Here is a 20,145-nt window from a genome sequence, read left to right as displayed (position 1 = left end):
TCTTAACAGTGGGTTTAAAATATTCAGAAAGCCAGCCAGGCATGGTGGTTCACGCCTGTAATCCTAGGACTTTGGGAGGCCGAGGTGGGTGGATCACTTGAGGTCAGGAGTTCGAGACCAGGCTGGCCAACATGGGTGAAACTCTGTGTCTACTAAAAATACAAAAATTAGCCAGGTGTGGTGGTGTGCACCTGTAATCCCAGCTGCTTGGGAGGCTGAGGCAGAAGAATAGCTTGAACCTGGGAGGTGGAGGTTGCAGTGAGCCAAGATCACTCCACTGCACTCCAGCCTGGGCAACTGAGTGAGACTCTGTCTCAAAAAAAAAAAAAAAAGAAAAATCGGTAAACCATGCTGTAAGTCAATGTGCTGTCATTCAGGCTTTATTGTTATTTATAGAGCTCAGGCAGAGTAGATTTCGCATAATTCTTTTTTTTTTTTTTTGAGATGGAGTCTCTCTCTGTCACCCAGGTTGGAGTGCAGTGGCGCGATTTCAGCTCACTGCAAGTTCTGCCTCCGGGGTTCACGCCATTCTCCTGCTTCAGCCTCCCGAGTAACTGGAACTACAGGCACCTGCCACCAAGCGCCCAGCTAATTTTTTGTATTTTTAGTAGAGATGGGGTTTCACCGTGTTAGCCAAGATGGTCTCAATCTCCTGACCTCGTGATCCACCTGCCTCTGCCTCCCAAAGTGCTGGGATTACGGGTGTGAGCCACCACACCTGCCCCCATTTCGCATAATTCTTAAGGACCCTAGGGTTCTTGGAATGGTAGATGAACATTGGCTTCAACTTAAAGCCACCAGCTGCATTAGCCCCTAATAAGAGAGTCCACCTGTCGTTTGAAGCTTTGAAGCCAGAAATTGACTTCTTGATAGACATGAAAATCCGAGATGGCAGCTTCTTCCAAGAGAAGGTTGTTTCTTTCTTTTCTTTCTTTCTTTCTTTCTTTTTTTTTTTTTTTTTTTTTTGAGATGGAGTCTTGCCTTGTTGCCCAGGCTGGAGTACAGTGGCACCATCTCGGCTCACCACAACCCCTGCCTCCTAGGTTCAAGCGATTCTCCTGCCTCAGCCTCTCAAGTAGCTGGGATTACAGGCACATGCCACCATGCCCGGCTAATTTTTGTATTATTAGTAGAGACAGGGTCTCGCCATGTTGACCAGGCTGGTCTCGAACTCCTGACCTCAAGTGATCCTCTCACCTCTGCCTCCCAAAGTGCTCGGATTAGAGGTGTGAGCTACTGGCCCTGGCCAGAAGGCTGTTTTATCTACATTGAAAATCGTGTTTAGTGTAGCCCCCTTCATCCATAATCTTATCTAAATCTTCTGGAAAACTTGCTGCAGCTTTTCCATCAGCACTTGCTACTTCACCTTGCATGTTTATGTTTTGGAGATAGCTGCTTTCCTTAAACCTCATGAACCAGCCTCTGCTGGTTTCAAACCTTTCTTCTCCAGCTTCGTCTCTTCTCTCAGCCTTCACAGAATTGAAGACAGTTAGGGCTTTGCTCTGGATTAGACTTTGGCTTAAAGGAATGTTGTGGCTGGTTTGATCTTCCACGTAAACCAGTAAAACTTTCACCATATCGGTGATAAGGCTGTTTCACTTTCTTATCATTTGTGTGTTTACTGGAATAACCCTTCTAATTTCCTTCAAGAACTTTTCCTTTGCATTCACAAATTGGCTAACTGTTTGGTGCTGGCAGCCTAGTTTTGGACCTGTCTCAGCTTTCAACATGCTTTCTACACTAAGCTTAATCATTTCTAGCCTTTTTTTTTTTTTTTTTTTCAACAGAGTTAACACTCTGTCCCCCAGGCTGGAGTGAAGTGGCATGATCTCAGCTCACTGCAACCGCCACCCCCCCCCACTCCCCGCCTCCCCGTTCAAGTGATTTTCCTGCCGCAGCCTCCCAAGTAGCTGGGATTATAGGCGCCCACTACCACCCCTGCTAATTTTTATATTTTTAGTAGAGACGGGTTTTGCCATGTTGGCCAGGCTGGTCTCCTGACCTCAAGTGATCCACCTGCCTCAGCCTCCCAAAGTGCTAGGATTACAGGTGTGAGGCACCACGCTTGGCTCATTTCTAGCTTTTGACTTAAAGTGAGAGATGTATGACTCTTCCTTTCCCTTGAACACTTAGAGGCCATTGTGGGATTATTAATTGATCTAATTTTAATATTGCTGTGTCCCAGAGAATAGAGAGGCCCAAGAAGGAGAGAGATGGGGGAATGGCCAGTAAGTGGAGCAGTCAGAACACACACAACATTTATCGATTAAGTTCACTGTTTTATGTGGGTGAGGTTCACAGTGCCCCAAAATAATTGCAATAGTAACATCAAAGATCACTGATCACAGATCGCCATAACAGATAGTTTGAAATATTGCAAGAATTACCAAAATGTAGGCCAGGCATGGTGGCTCATGTCTGTAATCCCAGCACTTTGGGAGGCCACGGCGGGTGGATCACCTGAGGTCAGGAGTTTGAGACCAGCCTGGCCAACATGGCGAAATCCCGTCTCTACTAAAAATACAAAAATTAGCCAGATGTAGTGGTGGGCACCTGTAGTCCCAGCTACTTGGGAGGCTGAGGCAAGAGAATTGCTTGAGCCTGGTAAGAGGAGGTTGTAGTAAGCCAAGATGGTGCCACTGCACCCTAGCCTGGGTGACAGAGCAAGACTCCGTCTCAGAAAAAAAAAAAAGAAGAAGAATAATTACCAAAATGTGACACAGAGACACAAAGTAAGCATATCCTGTTGAAAAAATGGTGCTAACAGACTTGCTTGACACAGGGGTGCCACAAACCTTCCTTCTATAAAAAATGCAGTATTTGCAGTGCACAAAGCCCAGTAAACTGAGGTGTGCGTATGCTTCCTAATTCTTTCACTACACTTTATTGTTAGCTATGCTCCTTTTTGTTTTTGTGTGTGTTTTTTTAATTTTTGTTTTTGTTTTTTGAGACAGTCGTCTCATTCTGTCATCAGGCTGGAGTGCCGTGGTATGATCTTGGCTCACTGCAACTTCTGCCTCCCGGGTTTAAGCGATCCTCCTGCCTCAGCCTCCCGAGTAGCTGGGACTACATGCGTGCACCATCACACTCTGCTAATTTTTTAATATTTTTAGTAGAAACGGGGTTTCACCACGTTGGCCAGGATGGTCTTGATCTCTTTGACCTCATGATCCACCTGCCTTAGCCTCCCAAAGTGCTGGAATTACAGGCATAAGCCACCATGCGCGGCCTCGTTTTTTTTTTTTTTAAGATGGAGTCTTGCTATATTGCCCAGGCTAGAGTGCAGTGGCATGATCTCGGCTCACTGCAACCTCTGCCTCCCTGGTTCAAGCAATTCTCCTGCCTCAGCCTCCTGAGTAGCTGGGATTACAGGCACCCGCCACCACGCCCGGCTATTTTTTGTGTTTTAGTAGAGGTAGGGTTTCACCATCTTGGCCAGGCTGGTCTCCAACTCCTGACGTCAAATGATCCACCCACCTGGGCCTTCCAAAGTGCTGGGATTATAGGCATGAGCCACTGCACCCGGCGTATTAGCTATGCTCTTGAGGTGATTTACATTTGTTGTGTCTGTGGGGTAGAAATACTGTACAGTGGTGTTGGCAGCTCTTCCTGATTTTGCTTTCAGTGACCTCAGGTTGGTAGCTTGAAATTAGTCATGGCAGGAGTATTCACACCACAGAAATGGGCTATTGCTACTAATCAGAGCTGATTGTTACTAATCCCAACCCCCCCAGAGCCAGTGGTGAAACACTGACCAGCACTCCACTGGAGATAAGATCATGCCCCAGGGAGCCTAAGCAGGGAGATAAGGCCCTGCCCTGGAAGTCATCTGAGCTGTGCCCTGGCCCTAGCAAACAGCAGCCCTCTGACTGACCCACTGGCCCACCCACAGATGAAGAGCTCTATGCTGGTGTGTACATCGATTTTATGGGCACTGACGCAGCCATCTTCCGCACACTTGGAAAGCAGACGGCCATGCGCACGGATCAGTACAACTCCCGGTGGCTGAACGGTAAGCGCAGCTCCAGGAGCCCTTCCATGGCCATGTGTCTGGGATGTGGCAAGGAGGTTGCAAAGAAGCACATGTCGGGGAATTAGGGACATATTTAGCCTATGACTACCTGGGGCAGGGGTAGTTTCTTATCTGGAGAGGAGTTGGGGGTGTTCTTGTACCTGGCTGGGGATGTTGGAGAACATCAGGGGCATCATCAGAGTAGGGGCTCACCTAGCTGACCCCTGCTATCTGCAGACCCGTCGTTCATCCATGCTGAGCTCATTCCTGACAGCGCGGAGCGCAATGATGATAAGCTCTACTTCTTCTTCCGTGAGCGGTCGGCAGAGGCACCACAGAGCCCCGCTGTGTATGCCCGCATTGGGCGCATTTGCCTGGTATGCATTGGCAGAGCCACCAGGCTGCCTCCTCCACCAGTTCTGCCTTCATCAGCCCTGCTTCAGCCAGGGCGTGGGGTCAAGAGCTGATCTGACCTGGCCTCTTGCCCCACCCCACAGAATGATGACGGTGGTCACTGTTGCCTGGTCAACAAGTGGAGCACATTCCTGAAGGCGCGGCTCGTCTGCTCCGTCCCGGGCGAGGATGGCATTGAGACTCACTTTGATGAGCTCCGTGAGTGCCCAGCAGGCAGGCAGGGTGCTCTGGCTACAGCAAGAGGGATAGAGGCTGGATGGGTGGTCAGGGTGCCTTTGGTGGGCCCCCTCCCCTGTGCAGGAGTGGGTGAGGCCCAGGGGCTCCCACCCAAGGCACCCTCCAATACCTTCTCCCTCTGTTCCCAGAGGACGTGTTTGTCCAGCAGACCCAGGACGTGAGGAACCCTGTCATTTACGCTGTCTTTACCTCCTCTGGGTGAGGCTGGGTTCGGGGCCAGCAGTGGCAGGAAGTGGCCCCGTTGGGGGATTATAACTCGTGTAGAACCCTGGCACGGTGGTGAGCTGTGGGGAGGGGGCATTTGGGGAGGGACCCTGTCCCGCTCAGAGCGCCTCCCGTGCCCACAGCTCCGTGTTCCGAGGCTCTGCTGTGTGTGTCTACTCCATGGCTGATATTCGCATGGTCTTCAACGGGCCCTTTGCCCACAAAGAGGGGCCCAACTACCAGTGGATGCCCTTCTCAGGGAAGATGCCCTACCCACGGCCGGGCACGGTAAGAACCCCACTCATCTTGCCTCTCCCCTTTGTCTTCTTCTAAGAGGCCTCTGGGTCAGGCCCTCTGCAACATGGACCCCACCATCATGGCCCTCCCAGCCAGCAGAGGCAGTGAGCTGCAGTGCACACAGACGGGCCTTCACACACAGTTCAGGCTGTGGAGGAGCTCAGCCAGGATTCCGGGACAAAGATGGTGTGCTGGGTGCTCCTCAGAGGGTCCTCTGTGGAACTGTCTGGGAGCCAAAGGTTGGAGGGAAGCATCTTCCCGGCGGACACTGGAGGCAGGCTGGAGGTTGGCTCAGCTGAGGAACAGGAGGCAAAGAACTGGGGAGGGGCAGGGCTAGGCCTCAGGCAGGGTCTCAGAGGTCACAGAGGTGTGTCACTTTATCTTGATGTGACACTGGGCTGATGCAGGAGTCTAAACAGGAGAGCAGCGGATCTGATCAATGCACTCCGACTCCATGTGGTCAGGACTGGGCTGGGGAAGCTGGTCTCAGCGGGGGACAGGGGAGGCTTCCCTCCAGAGGTAACCTGGAGTCAGAAGGATGGGCCAGACGTAAGCTGACCATGGTGGGGGCAGGCTGAGCCCAGGCTCAGGTGACAGCTTCAGGAAGGAGGAGAGTGAGCCTGGTGTGTGACAAGGACGTCGGGGCCTGTAGTCCAGCTGTGCAGGAGGGAGACGAGTGAGACCCTAGGAACAGCCAGAGAAAGGAGATGACAGGGTGGGGAGGGGATGTGGAAGGGAGTGGTCTGCTTGGCCAAATGCTGCCACGAGGTCATGGCACATGAGGCCAGGGAGGTGGCTGTGGCATTTGACCACGTGAGACTTTGGCCGGAGCAGGACCTGTAGAGGTCAGGTGCAGGGCAGAAACCTGGAGAGGGGCTTTGGGGAGAGGAGCAGGTTGAGGTGGTGGGGACAGTGCAGCGGCCTCTTCTGAAGCTAATGGCTCCAGCCTGCACTGCCCAGGCAGCCTGGGACTGACACTCGCCACCTGTCCACAGTGCCCTGGTGGAACCTTCACACCATCTATGAAGTCCACCAAGGACTATCCTGATGAGGTGATCAACTTCATGCGCAGCCACCCGCTCATGTACCAGGCCGTGTACCCTCTGCAGCGGCGGCCCCTGGTGGTCCGCACAGGTGCTCCCTACCGCCTCACCACTGTTGCTGTGGACCAGGTGGATGCAGCTGACGGGCGCTATGAGGTGCTTTTCCTGGGCACAGGTACCCACTGCTGCTCCCGGCCTCTCCCACGCTGGGCCCACCGGGTGCGGGGTGCAGATCCTTGGGGCTGGGGCTTGCCCTGCTAGGGCTTGCTGCAAGCTCATCAGAGTCACCTCTTCATCTTCATCCTTTGGTGCCTTCTCCCTATTGCTGGGATAACAGAGGCTAGGGGTGAGAAAACCCCATTCCCATTTCCATCTACAGGGGCCCAGGAGAACAGGGACACTAGGCATCTGGAGACCTATGTATGGCAGGAAAGGGGTGGAGACAGATGTTAGACACCTCCAGGATACACAGGCCATACACATGCTCATGTGTGCACACACATGACACAGTGCACCCCCTACAGTTCCAGCAGCCCAAACACAGGAGAATGCATGTCCCAGTGTCCTGTTCTCAGCAGGGCCCAAAATCAGTGTCTGGATTGGTGGGGTCAGACCCTGGCCATGACCCCCTATGTCCTGGGCCAGTCCCTTTGACCTGGGGAAACTCTTCCACCTTGGCACAGAGCTCCAGCTCCAATGCCCTAGGGGGGTTTGGGCCCTGGTGGGGGAAGGGGCTGAGGCTGGTACCCCTTCCCCAGCATCCCCAGCCCCACTGAGGCCCTGCCCGGCCCGTTCCAGACCGCGGGACAGTGCAGAAGGTCATTGTGCTGCCCAAGGATGACCAGGAGATGGAAGAGCTCATGCTAGAGGAGGTGGAGGTCTTCAAGGTGGGTGTGACACCACCCAGTCCTGACCTCTTCACCTTGACTCTCCCCTGAGTCCCAGCCTCTGACCCAAGACCTCTAGGTCAGGGCAGGGAGGGGTCCCTGGGGTCCCAAGCTGATCTTTATCTTTTTCTAGGATCCAGCACCTGTCAAGACCATGACCATCTCTTCCAAGAGGGTAAGTCTTTGGCCAGGTGGGCCAGGGATGGGGACAGGGCCTGCATCCCCTCAGGGTCATGCCCTTGGCACAGGAATGGGTAAATTGAGACATGGAACAGGGAAGAGGAGCCCAGCCTAGGTGGCTATTGGTGAGGCTGGCTGTGCGACAGGAACTGACAAGGCCCTACCCTTTGCCCTAGCAACAACTCTACGTGGCATCAGCCGTGGGTGTCACGCACCTGAGCCTGCATCGCTGCCAGGCGTATGGGGCTGCCTGTGCTGACTGCTGCCTTGCCCGGGACCCTTACTGCGCCTGGGATGGCCAGGCCTGCTCCCGCTATACAGCATCCTCCAAGAGGTGTGGATCCCTAGACACCTGGGATTTTAGCAACCAGACCCAGGGCCCTATCCTAGGGGATTGAGGGTACATGTGATATTACCCTCGGGGAGTCTTATGGGTAAGACATCACTTCCCCGGGGAAAAAGGGCCCTGCCCTGGAGTCATCAGGGATACAGGGACCTGGGGGGGCAAGCTTCCTGGAAGTACTCCTTCAGGGGCTATCCCCATTCAGGCGGAGCCGCCGGCAGGACGTCCGGCATGGAAACCCCATCAGGCAGTGCCGTGGGTTCAACTCCAATGGTGAGTATACTGGGCCTCACCGTGGGGTGCTGCTCACACTGCAGAGCGCCATGCAGCCCACGAAGCTGCCCACAGAGCCCCCACTGTAAGGGTGCCTTGATGGCTAATGGGGGGTGGGGGTTAATGGAGATGGGATGTCCCTAGTTGCCCCCTCAAGGAATGGAGCCCCATCAACACAGAGCTCTACATTGGTGAGTGGGTTCCCCTTGGTGCCTGCCCCGAAGCCGCCAGCAGGCTGCTCGGAGGTGATGCTGCTTTTGCTCAACCCCTCTCACTCTACAGCCAACAAGAATGCCGTGGAGTCTGTGCAGTATGGTGTGGCCGGCAGCGCAGCCTTCCTGGAGTGCCAGCCCCGCTCGCCCCAAGCCACTGTTAAGTGGCTGTTCCAGCGAGATCCTGGTGACCGGCGCCGAGAGGTGAGTGCCTGCGCCCAGTGCTGCATTGTGGATGTGAGAATCCTTGTGCAGTGGTGAAATGTAGTAGAGGAGTGATCTGGAGCAACTGTCACGCTGTGAAACCCCTTCCAAGTTCCCTTCGCTACATGCAGATCCTTTGAGTGAAAACAGTTATGTGGAAACTCCATGGGACTGGCCTCATTCTATGGAAAGTGTTTCTAGGTATGCCTCTTCACATGAAAATTCCATATGCATACCACATTGGGAGTGTATCTTCTACAAAAACATCATATGAGTGAGCTCCAGTATGTGGAAATTCTGTGGGACCCTCATTTTATGGAAATGCCCTATGCCCTACAGGTGTCCCTGTTTACATGGAAGTTCTATGTGGTTATCCCAGTTGGATATTCTCATTAAATGGAAATTCTGACTGGGCGTGTGGTGGCTCACGCCTGTAACCCCAACACTTTGGGAAGCCAAGGCAGGCAGATTGCTTGAGGTCAGGGGTTCGAGACCAGCCTGGGCAACATGGTGAAACCCTTTCTCTACCAAAAATACAACAATTAGCTGGACGTAGCATGCATATGGTCCCAGCTACTTGGGAGGCAAAGGTGGGAGGATGGCTTGAGCCTGGGAGGCAGAGGTTGCAGTAAACTGAGATCATTCAACTGTACTCTAGCCTGGGCGACAGAGCCAGACCCTGTCTCAAAAAAAAAAAAAAAAAAAAAAAGAGGGGAAATTCTGTGTGCGCTTCAAATTTTCCTCATTGTACAGAATGTACAGACCATACCTCCTTATGGTCATCCCTCCTGAAATGGAAATCTGTACAGATGCCTTATTCAAATATCTCTCATTATGTGGAAACTTCATGTGGTTTTTGTGGCATATGGAAATCCCACATGGGTGCCTCTACACAGAATGACCACAAAGGTGGTCTGATCTGGTCACTGGTTAGGGCCTTAGGGTGGTCACAGAGCCTCTGAACCCCCTCTCCTTGCCCCTGCAGATTCGTGCAGAGGACCGCTTCCTGCGCACAGAGCAGGGCTTGTTGCTCCGTGCCCTGCAGCTCAGCGATCGTGGCCTCTACTCCTGCACAGCCACTGAGAACAACTTTAAACATGTCGTCACACGAGTGCAGCTGCATGTACTGGGCCAGGAAGCCGTCCATGCTGCCCTCTTCCCACCACTGGCCGTGAGCGCCCCGCCACCCCCAGGCGCAGGTCCCCCAACGCCTCCTTATCAGGAGCTGGCCCAGCTACTGGCCCAGCCAGAAGTGGGCCTCATCCACCAGTACTGCCAGGGTTACTGGCGCCATGTGCCCCCCAGCCCCAGGGAGGCTCCAGGAGCACCTCGGTCTCCTGAGCCCCGGGACCAGAAAAAGCCCCGGAACCGTCGGCACCACCCTCCGGACACATGAGGCCAGCTGCCTGAGCCCTGCCATGGGCCAGCCTAGCCGTTGTCCCTTTTAATATAAAAGATATATATATATATATAAATATATATATATAAAATATCTATATTCTATACACACCCTGCCCCTGCAAAGACAGTATTTATTGGTGGGTTGAATATAGCCTGCCTCAGTGGCAGCCTCCTCCAAAACTTAGACCCATGTTGGTCAGAGATGGCAGAAAACAGAGCCAGCCTAAACAGGCCCAGCCAGTTGGTGGGGCCAGGCCAGGACCACACAGTCCCCAGACTCAGCTGGAAGTCTACCTGCTTGACAGCCTCCACCAAGATCTACAGGACAAAGGGAGGGAACAAGCCCTGCTCGAATGGGGCACGGACTGTCCACCTTTTCTGATGTGTGCTGTCACTGTCAACCTGTGCTGTGGCATAGATATGGATGCGAGGACCACTTTGGAGACTGGGGTGGCCTTAAGTGCACTCAGAGAAGGGAAGAAGGGGCCATCACAGGATGCCAGCCCCTGCCTGGGTTGGGGGCACTCAGCCACGGCCAGCCCCTTCCTGGGTATTTATTCTCTATTTATTGGGGATAGGAGAAGAGGCATCCTGCCTGGGTGGGACAGCCCCTTCAGCCCCTTCTCCCCTCCCTGCCTGGCCAGGGCAGGGCCACCCCACTCTACCTCCTTAGCTTTCCCTGTGCCAGTTTGACTCGGAGGCTGGGAGCATAGCAGAGGGGCCAGGCCCAGGCAGGGCTGACGGGAGGCCCCAGCTCTGAGGGGAGGGGGTCCGTGGTAGAGGCCTGGGGCCAGTAGAGGCTCCCCAGGGCTTATGTCCACCACGTCAAGCAATGGGTGTGGATGTAATTAGCTCTGGGGGCGGTTGGGTAGATGGGTGGGGGCTCCTGGCGGCCTTCTGCTGCCCAGGCCACAGCCGCCTTTGGGTTCCATCTTGCTAATAAACACTGGCTCTGGGACTAGACTTTGGCTTCTCTCCTTCGTCGGGGGATTCACAGCCACATGTGGTGGGCCTGGGGAGCCATGTGGGGGAGTGGAAAGGGAGTAGATTGGCTCCATTTAAAGAAACCCAACATGTAGAAACCACATTTAGTTTGACAAACCTGGGCTGCTGCACCACCCCAAACACTTGGGCAGTGGGAAGGGCTGCAGAACCCCCCCAGGGCCCACTCACTCCTCAGGGTCAGGGAGGGTGGGTGGAGCCTGAAGGCTGAAAGTGGCACAAATGAAACGGCCTCACTCCTGGACAGATCCCCATCATCCAACAGGGTGAGTGTAGAAGCTGCCAGCCTGTGGTAGGAGCCAGCATTCACTTCCCACGCACACTATTTAGATATAGCCGTTAGTGCTCGGTGTCTGGGGCCCCAGCACCCCCTTGTGGTCTCTTGAGTCTGTGGCAGAGTTGAGTGCTGAAAGGCAGCCAGGTTCCAGGGAAGGAGTCCAGCCAGGAAGCTCAGGGTGCCTGGAGGAGCCTTTGAGAGCCCAAGATTTGGGTTTTCCTATGGAGGTTGAGAGTGGGAAATCTCTAAAACCTGGGAGCTCAACACTTCGGGCTCAACCTGAACAATTTCTGCCCAGCAGTGAGCCCTGCACCTGAGCAGAGCACCAGACCCCCTAAGCTGAGGCAGGCAGGCCCTGGAGATAAACTTAGGCAGGCCTCGGCACACCCACATCAGAGAGAGCAGGAGCAGGATAGATGAGCCCCATTCCTCCATACCCCAGGGAACACCATACCTGCTCTGGGATGCAATTTCTCCACCTGACAACAGGCCTGCAAAACATTGTCTGGAAGAGCCTGGCCACCTTTGCAGATCAGAGACTTTGTTGCACCCAAATTCAAGTGTACATATAGGCACAGGCACCTGCAAGCATGCATGCACACACACAGTCATACACAGGCAGAGATGGACACGCAAGGCACACACATGCTCAGGTACACACAGGCATGTTCACACCCCTGCATATAAGCAAGTGCACACGTGCAAACCTACACAAACTGCAAAACACACAAGCTTATGTGTGCATGAAAAGAAGTACACAAAACATTCACACATGCATACACATGTATATACACGTGCACACATAAGCATGCACACAGGCACGTGATTCCTATAAGCACACGCACTCACAAAGGCATAAACACATAGGCACACATGTACGCACAGGTATTCATGCACAAACGTGTCAAGTTATTGCTCACTTGGTGCCAGTAAAAGACACACCCATGGCCGGGCAAGGTGGCTCACGCCTGAATCCCAGCACTTTGGGAGGCCGAGGTGGCAGATCACAAGGTCAGGAGATCGAGACCTTCTTAGCTAATATGGTGAAACCCCGTCTTTACTAAAAATATTTTAAAAATTAGCTGGATATGGTGGCACGTGCCCATAATCCCAGCTGCTTGGGAGGTTGCGGCAGGAGAAGCTTGAACCAGGGAGTTGAAGATTGCAGTGAGCCGAGATCGCGCCACAGCACTCAAGCCTGGTGACAGTGAAACTCTGTCTCAAAAAAAAAAAAGCTGGGCACGATGGCTCACGCCTGTAATCCCAGCACTTTGGGAGGCCAAGACGGGCAGATCATGAGGTCAGGAGATCGAGACCATCCTGGCTAACACGGTGAAACCCTGTCTTTACTAAAAATACAAAAAATTAGTCCGATGTGGTGGCGGGTGCCTGTTGTCCCAGCTACTCGGGAGGCTGAGCCAGGAGAATGGCATGAACCCGGGAGGCAGAGCTTGCCGTGAGCCAATATTGTGCCACTGCACTCCAGCCTGAGCGACAGAGCTAGACTCCGTCCAAAAAAAAAAAAAAAAAAAAGACACATACACCGAGGCACACAGAGAAGATATGCATGCCCCACCAGAGTCCACTGGAAGCCGAGGACCTCTTTGGGGCAGCTCCAGCCTGTGATATGGGATTATGGGATGAATGCAATGCCCACCGTTCCCTCTCTCTGGATTCCCTGCAGGTCATAAAATCCCAGTCCAGTGTCACCCAGCCCTTCTTAACCACTTCCTCCTATGTGACGCTTTGAGCCTCTACTTCCTCATCAGTAAAATGAGGCTGATGACATGGGCATCTATCCTCCAGGGCCAGTGTGAGCTTACAACAGGATAAGGAGTGGTGCTGAGCCCGGTGCTGGGCAGGCAGCAGGCATGTTTCTCCCAATTATGCCCTCTCGCTGCCAGCTCCACCTCCATCGTCCTCACCCCCAGGGCTCAAGGTTCTGCCTTCCCCTTTCTCAGCCCTGATCCTACCCACTCCCGGGCAGCACCAGGGCCTCTCCTGAAGGGTGGAGGGGGGCAGAAGGACAGCAGGAGTGTAGAGTCAGCAGTTGAGGGATTGGGGCTATGCCAGCCTGATTAGAAGGGTTGGGGGGGCTGAGCTGGATTCACCTGTCCTTGTCTCTGATTGGCTCTTGGACACCCCTAGCCCCCAAATCCCACTAAGTAGCCCCACTAGGGACTGCACAGGTCCGTAGAGAGCCAGTTGATTGCAGGTCCTCCTGGGGCCAGAAGGGTGCCTGGGAGGCCAGGTTCTGAGGATCCCCTCTATCCAGAAGAACCACCTGCTCACTCTGTCCCTTCGCCTGCTGCTGGGACCATGGGGGCTGGGGCCAGTGCTGAGGAGAAGCACTCCAGGGAGCTGGAAAAGAAGCTGAAAGAGGATGCTGAGAAGGATGCTCGAACCGTGAAGCTGCTGCTTCTGGGTAGGGGTGTGGGCCCTGGTGGGGCCACTGCCACCAGATCATTGGTCTGGAGGCAGGCAGGCAGCCCTTCTGTGAAGCAAGGGTTCCCTGGGAAGCAATATGAGCCTGCAGCAGAGTAGGGCACAGGGTGGGAGCCCTGGCCAAGCAAGGCCAGGCCTGACAGGTGGTGTCCTATTCCCCCAAGGCTGGACATCCCACGAAGCCCCTCTCCAGACTGCTCTGCCTCAGGTGACCCACCCTCCAGAAGTGCGTGCCAACCACACTCTTGCACGAGTGTGTGAGGCTGACTTTTCTGTGGCTGGGCTCCCACAAGCTTCATGCAGCCTTTGGTTTGGTAGGCTTGCTGGGCAGTGCTCAGAAGCCAGGGGCCTCACTGGGAGCCCGTTATTGGGCTGCTGCTTTGGGAAGGGGATGGTCATAGTCCTCCTGGGGGTGGGGAGTCTCTAGAACCACCCAGATCCACAAAGAATGGCCCTCAGGTGCCAGAGGGCTGTGGCTGGTAGACCTACAAAGCAGCCAACGGGTCTGGCAGGTGCTGAGGCCCAGTGGGAGTAGATAAAGCCGTGTCCACCAGACCATGGGCAGTGAGAAGAGATGGGACTGATCCAGGCCTGCCTCAAGGTCACTGTCTGACCTCTCAAGGGGAAAGAGCAGCTTCAAGAGGGCTGGGCAGGCTCCACCCAAGCTCCCCAGGGTCTGGTCAACCAGCTGGAGGTGGGTGAGGGACCAAGCCAGTCCCACTTTCCCCCAAGGCAGAGAGGCTAAGCCGGAAATCTCATTAACTGTGCCCAACGCCCTCGCAGGGGCAAGCTCAGAAAGGATGTCAACTCTGCCCTCCCTGCTACCCAAAGGCGCTAATTCCCTCTGAGCCTCTTGGAGACACCGGTATCCCTTCAGGTGAAAAGCAAGGGATTTACCCGCCTCAAATAACCCAGTGCATGGGGTGCCAGAGGCTCCCACGAGGTGGCGATGGCGCTTCGGGATTTCTTCATTGTAGTCTCACAGCATAATAAAGGCTGCCTGTGTCGGTGTCTTGGGGCCTCTCTGCCCCAGAACAGTTGAGGTCCTTGATTCCCCTCGTTAGCTTCCTTTCTTCACTTTCCTGACATTTGCAAACCTTGTGCCTTCAGGGTGTCAGGACTTACTTTGGACCGGGTGGGTAGGTGTGGCTACGGGGTGGGGGCTGACGCTCAGGCCTCTTCGCTGCCGGTCCACCCTGCCAACTCGGGAGGGCCCGGTCCTCCCGGCCTCCTTGGGGGAGGGGGCAGGCGGTCAGCGCAGCTCTGAGGCGCTGCTTCCCTTTCAGGTGCGGGTGAGTCCGGGAAGAGCACCATCGTCAAGCAGATGAAGTGAGTGCCCCTGCCTGTCCCGAGGTCCCTGGGGCTGGGTCCTTCCCCACTTCCCCACGAGGCTCTGACCCTGCTCGCCTCGGCCTCAGGATTATCCACCAGGACGGGTATTCGCTGGAAGAGTGCCTCGAGTTCATCGCCATCATCTACGGCAACACGTTGCAGTCCATCCTGGCCATCGTGCGCGCCATGACCACACTCAACATCCAGTACGGAGACTCTGCACGCCAGGTGTGCCAGGAGGCGGGCTGAGCGGGCCTCTGGGGACTCGAGGCTCATGGCTGGGCCCGAGTCCCTGGCCGCCACCAGCCACTCTCACCCTGCCCCCAGGACGACGCCCGGAAGCTGATGCACATGGCAGACACCATAGAGGAGGGCACGATGCCCAAGGAGATGTCGGACATCATCCAGCGGCTGTGGAAGGACTCCGGTATCCAGGCCTGTTTTGAGCGCGCCTCGGAGTACCAGCTCAACGACTCGGCGGGCTAGTGAGCGCGCGGGCAGCGCGGGGCGCGGGGCGCAGGGGGCCCTCCACGCCTCCCCACCCACCCACGGCCCGGTCTCGCGCAGCTACCTCTCCGACCTGGAGCGCCTGGTAACCCCGGGCTATGTGCCCACCGAGCAGGACGTGCTGCGCTCGCGAGTCAAGACCACTGGCATCATCGAGACGCAGTTCTCCTTCAAGGACCTCAACTTCCGGTACGACCCACATGCCAGCCCGGGAGGTCACTGCCCCAGGCCCCGTCCTGCCCCGGGGACCCCATCCCTGCGATAGACCCTGCCCCTTCCTGGATATCCCGCCAGCAGAAAGGGTAGTAGTCCCAGCAGAGAGCTCCCCGACCAGCACAGGGCGAGGGGATGCTGCCTGTTAGGCCCAGGGCGCGGGTTCAGGCCCCCGCGGCCCCGCAGGATGTTCGATGTGGGCGGGCAGCGCTCGGAGCGCAAGAAGTGGATCCACTGCTTCGAGGGCGTGACCTGCATCATCTTCATCGCGGCGCTGAGCGCCTACGACATGGTGCTGGTGGAGGACGACGAAGTGGTGCGTGCCAGGCAGGGCCTGTGTTCCAGGGGCGAGGAGGAGTTGCTGGCCCCTGGAGGCGGAGACGGCGCGCTGGGTGTGGGGTGGGCCCGAGAGGGGATGCTGGTCCCGGGCAGCCTGAGGAGGCCGGTAGGCGTTCAGCAGGCCCATCTGGGGCAGTGCGGGGCGCCCTCTGAGAGCCAGCTTAACAGGAAGCCCCACGTGCCCGGGAGCCCAGAGAGCAGGGGCTGCGGGTCGGACGCGACCCCCGGTGCCCAACAGCTGCTGCCCTCCTCAGAACCGCATGCACGAGAGCCTGCACCTGTTCAACAGTATCTGCAACCACCGCTACTTCGCCACGACGTCCATCGTGCTCTTCCTCAACAAGAAGGACGTTTTCTTTGAGAAGATCAAGAAGGCCCACCTCAGCATCTGTTTCCCGGACTACGATGGTGAGACGTCCCGCACTGTCGCCAGGCTGCGCCCCCGCCCCACGATCGCGGCGCGCGCCCCCGGCAAAGGGAAGGAAGGGCTGGGCCGAGTGAGAGCTCCCGCCCCCGCAGGACCCAACACCTACGAGGACGCAGGCAACTACATCAAGGTGCAGTTCCTCGAGCTCAACATGCGGCGCGACGTGAAGGAGATCTATTCCCACATGACGTGCGCCACCGACACGCAGAACGTCAAATTTGTCTTCGACGCTGTCACCGACATCATCATCAAGGAGAACCTCAAAGACTGTGGCCTCTTCTGAGGTAGGTCGCTGCCCTCTCCAGCCCCTTGCCTCAATACTCCAGCCTCGCCCCAGCTCCCCACCCCACACCGCGGCCCTGGCGTCTCACCCCCAAATCCTGGAGCCCACTGCCTCTAGGCCCCACCCCAGCTCCTCAGGCTCCACCTCACCGCCACAGGCCCCGCCCCACCCACAAGTCCCGCCCATTGAATTTATTTTGGCCCCGCCCCAAGACCTCGGGTGTCACAGCTTCCAGGGCCGCCCCCGCCAACCCACCACACACACAATGCCTAAACCCATTTATTTTGGGTCTCAGGGATGCTGACTGGGTTTCGTTTTGTCTTCACAGGTGCCTGAATCCATGCGTGTCAGTCACCCTGAGACCTGGTAGCCCTAGCTGCCTTGCAGCCCCAACCGCCAGGACCCTATCAGCCCCCAGGACTCCCAGGCTCCAGCCTGCCACATCACCAAAGCTCTGAGCCCTGCTAGCCTTGAGGCACGGATCCTCCCCCATACCTCCCACAGTATCTCAGCGCCTCATGCCCCCAACCCCAGCCCTGCCCTTCACCGCCTGGCTGCACTGGCCTCTAGTACTCACAGCAGCCAGCCCCAGCTAGGAACGGGTAGGACTTGGGGCAGCTGAAACTCACCGTGACTCAGCAGTGCCCAACTGACCAATCTTCCGCAGCTCTCCTGCCCCTGGGGGCCCACGACTCACCTGGTGGGCCTGGGCTCAACAAACAGCTCTCCCTCCCAGCATTTCATCAAGGACAGGGAATACCCCTCCCACACACAGGCCAGCTGCTCATCCTGCCACCTCCATGTGACAAGTTTGACACCAGTCTACCCAGAGACAGTGACTGTCCCTCCCAGCAGCCTCCAAAGGGTCCAAAGTCCAAGTTAGCTCTGGCCTGTGCGGTCCCCACATAAATACATTAGTGGGGAGGGGGCAGACCTGGGGGCCCTTGGGTGCCAGAGTGAGATAAAACAGGACTCTTCCCCAAATACTAGGCTCAGAGCAACCTCCAGCCTTCTCCATCAGGATCTGCTCCCTGTGTCCTTGGACACTAGATTCACACACCACTTCTTCACCCAAACACAGTACCCCAGGCTAGCTGGACAACAGGATGGCCTGTTAAGGGAGGGTACTGTTGACACCAGCTATAGCCAATAGCCGGGCTGTCCTGAGGGGTGGCTGGGGGCAGAGTCCAGCTCCCTTTGATTAGCCCAGAGGACTCAGGATAGGACAAAGGCCCTGGCTGTGTCCAAAGGGGTCTACCTCAGGTGGGGTTACAAGCAAACCTGGGTGACCCTCTTGTCCCTACCAGCAACTTATCTTGCCCCCTCCATTCAGGGTTCCCTGGCAGGGGAAGCTGAGAGCCATGCCTGAACTATCAGGGACAAAGGCCCATGTCCCCACATCCCTAATCCCTCCTTCCTCATCCAGCACCAAATCTTTGCTTATGTCCACAGGCCAAGGCCTGTGCTGCAGTCGGGGACAAGGAGCTTCCATCTGGCAAGGCTGGGGCATAATTTGCACTCCCCTCAGCTAGATGTGCAAACTCAGCAATAAACCTTTGCATCAGGCCCCAGCTGTCCTTTCTTGGTGGAGGGCTTAATTATCACAAGTCATGGGCATTTATTAAGTGCCCGGTGCTGGGCTGGGCATGAAGTGGGAAGATGGCCCCTCCCAGGAAGAAGTACCTGGCCTGACAAGGTGGGGCACTCTTGTGGGTATGGAACCAACTCATGGCTTTTGATGGGGGTTGAGGAGAGAGTTGTGGAAAATGTTCACTGGGACAGTCTTGGATCAAGAGGGAGTTTTGAGGTGGAGGCTCCTTCTGGCAGGGACAGTAGTTGTACCAGCCCTAGAAACATGGGCTCATGGCCACAGGAGTTCAGTGGAGCAAGAACAGGGGAGGAGAGACGTGGACAGGTACCCAAAGCCACCTGGAGGGCCTGGGCTTTCTCAGAAGGTGATGGAGAGTCTTGGAAGCCCTCAAGGCAGGAACGTAATTGCAGGGCTGGCATTAGGGTGAGGGAAGTGAGGCACACTCACCTCGTGTGCAAAATTTAAGGCAATGTCAAAAAACTTAGTAACCAAGATAAATAATGTTAGTATATTTTTAAAAATCAAAATGAATGCAAAACCTCACAACGAATGAAATATCAAAATCCAACAGAGGATCCAACAGAGGCATGCTAAGATGTATTGGGGCCTGAAGCAAAGGGAAAACTATTAGTTGCTATTATGTTTGTAGGGATTTTTTTTGCCAGTTTTAAAAATACATGTATCATAAAGTTTACTATCTCAACCACTTGCCAGTGTACAGTTTGGTGGTGTTAAGTACATTCATAACGTTGTACAACCACCACAACTGTTCATCTCTAGAACTCCGTTCCTCTTGTAAAACTGAAACTCTGTACCCATGAAAAAATAACCCCCCATTCCTGCCTTCCCCCGGTCCTGGCACCCACCATTCTACTTTCCTTCTCTATGAATGTGACTGCTCTAAGTGCCTCAGATGTGTGGGTCCATGGAGTCTTTGTCTTTTCGCGACTGGCTTGTTTCACTTAGCATCATGTCTTCAAGGTTTATCCATGTGTAGCATGTGGCAGAATCTCCTTCCTTTCAAAGGTTGTATATATTCCACACTTTGTTTATTCATTCATTTATTGATGAATGGTTACATCTGCCTTTTGGCTATTATGAATAATGCTGCTATGAACGTGGGTGTACAAATCTCTCTCCCAGCCTCTGTTTTTTATTATTTTGGGTGTATACCCAGAAATGGAACTGGCAAATCATATGGTGAATCTTTTTTTTTTTTTTTTTTTTTTTTTGAGATGGGGTCTCTTTCTGTCACCAGCCTGGAGTGCAGCGGCACGATCTCGGCTCCCTGCAACCTCCAGTTCCCGGGTTCAAGCGATTATCCTGCCTCAGTCCCCTGAGTAGCTGGGACTACAGGCGCATGCCACCACGCCCAACTAATTTTTGTGTTTTTAGTAGAGACAGGGTTTCACCAGGTTGGCCAGGACGGTCTCAATCTCTCTTGATCTCAGGTGATCAGCCCGCCTCAGACTCTCAGAGTGCTGGGATTACAGGTGTGAGCCACTGCAACCGGCCTCATAAGGTGAATCTATTTTTATTTTATTTAATTAATTTATTTATTTAGAGATGGAGTTTTGCTCTTATTGCCCAGGCTGGAGTGGCAATGGCATGATCTCGGTTCACTGCAACCTCTGCCTCCTGGGTTCAAGCAATTCTGCCTCAGCCTCCCAAGTAACTGGGATTACAGGCATGCGCCACCATACCTGGCTAATTTTGTATTTTTAGTACAGACGGGATTTCACCCCCCTCTGTTGGGACCAGGCTGGTCCCGAACTCCCGACCTCAGATGATCTGCCAGCCTCGGCTTCCCAAAGTGCTGGGATTACAGGCGTGAGCCACTGCGCCTGGCTCCTTTTTTTTTTTCTTTTTTTGAGATGGAGTCTCACTCGGTAGCCCAGGCTGGAGTGCAGTGGCTTGATCTCAATCTCTGCCTCCCGGGTTCAAGCGATTCTCCTGCCTCAATCTCCCGAGAAGCTGGGAGTATAGGCACCCGAAACCATGCCTGGCTAATTTAGTAGAGAT

At 55.0% G+C, this 20,145-nt stretch overlaps 2 protein-coding genes across 4 annotated transcripts in view; both read left to right on the top strand.

Annotated features, from left to right (window-relative positions):
* SEMA3F (semaphorin 3F) overlaps positions 1-10,670 on the top strand; it is a 33,986-nt gene extending 23,316 nt beyond the window's left edge. For both annotated transcript variants that reach the window (XM_007984289.3, XM_007984288.3), the window contains 12 exons: positions 3,893-4,012; positions 4,250-4,389; positions 4,510-4,624; positions 4,792-4,861; positions 5,011-5,155; positions 6,160-6,382; positions 7,006-7,094; positions 7,228-7,269; positions 7,451-7,608; positions 7,823-7,890; positions 8,173-8,306; positions 9,292-10,670. In XM_007984289.3, coding sequence (XP_007982480.1) covers positions 3,893-4,012; positions 4,250-4,389; positions 4,510-4,624; positions 4,792-4,861; positions 5,011-5,155; positions 6,160-6,382; positions 7,006-7,094; positions 7,228-7,269; positions 7,451-7,608; positions 7,823-7,890; positions 8,173-8,306; positions 9,292-9,702 — 1,715 coding nt within the window. In that variant the 3' untranslated portion in view covers positions 9,703-10,670. The remainder of the gene's footprint in view (positions 1-3,892; positions 4,013-4,249; positions 4,390-4,509; positions 4,625-4,791; positions 4,862-5,010; positions 5,156-6,159; positions 6,383-7,005; positions 7,095-7,227; positions 7,270-7,450; positions 7,609-7,822; positions 7,891-8,172; positions 8,307-9,291) is intronic.
* Positions 10,671-13,189: 2,519 nt separating this feature from the next.
* Positions 13,190-19,260, top strand: GNAT1 (G protein subunit alpha transducin 1). Of its 2 annotated transcripts, none has more exons than XM_038003887.2 (9): positions 13,190-13,411; positions 14,718-14,760; positions 14,850-14,991; positions 15,091-15,248; positions 15,331-15,459; positions 15,670-15,799; positions 16,077-16,230; positions 16,342-16,533; positions 17,985-19,260. In XM_038003887.2, exons 1-8 carry the CDS (start codon positions 13,306-13,308, stop codon positions 16,530-16,532), a joined length of 1,053 nt encoding a protein of 350 aa, XP_037859815.1. In that variant the 5' UTR covers positions 13,190-13,305; the 3' UTR covers position 16,533; positions 17,985-19,260. The 2 variants fall into 2 exon arrangements, with proteins under 2 accessions (XP_037859815.1, XP_072865736.1); XM_073009635.1 differs by having other exon boundaries at positions 16,861-19,260.
* The last annotated feature ends 885 nt before the right edge of the window (positions 19,261-20,145 follow it).

This window comes from Chlorocebus sabaeus, chromosome 22 (genome assembly GCF_047675955.1).
Source record: "Chlorocebus sabaeus isolate Y175 chromosome 22, mChlSab1.0.hap1, whole genome shotgun sequence".
NCBI classification, from domain to species: Eukaryota; Metazoa; Chordata; class Mammalia; order Primates; family Cercopithecidae; genus Chlorocebus; species Chlorocebus sabaeus.
The sequence above is the reverse complement of the archived record's forward strand: the minus strand, read 5'-3'. Positions and strand labels throughout refer to the sequence as shown.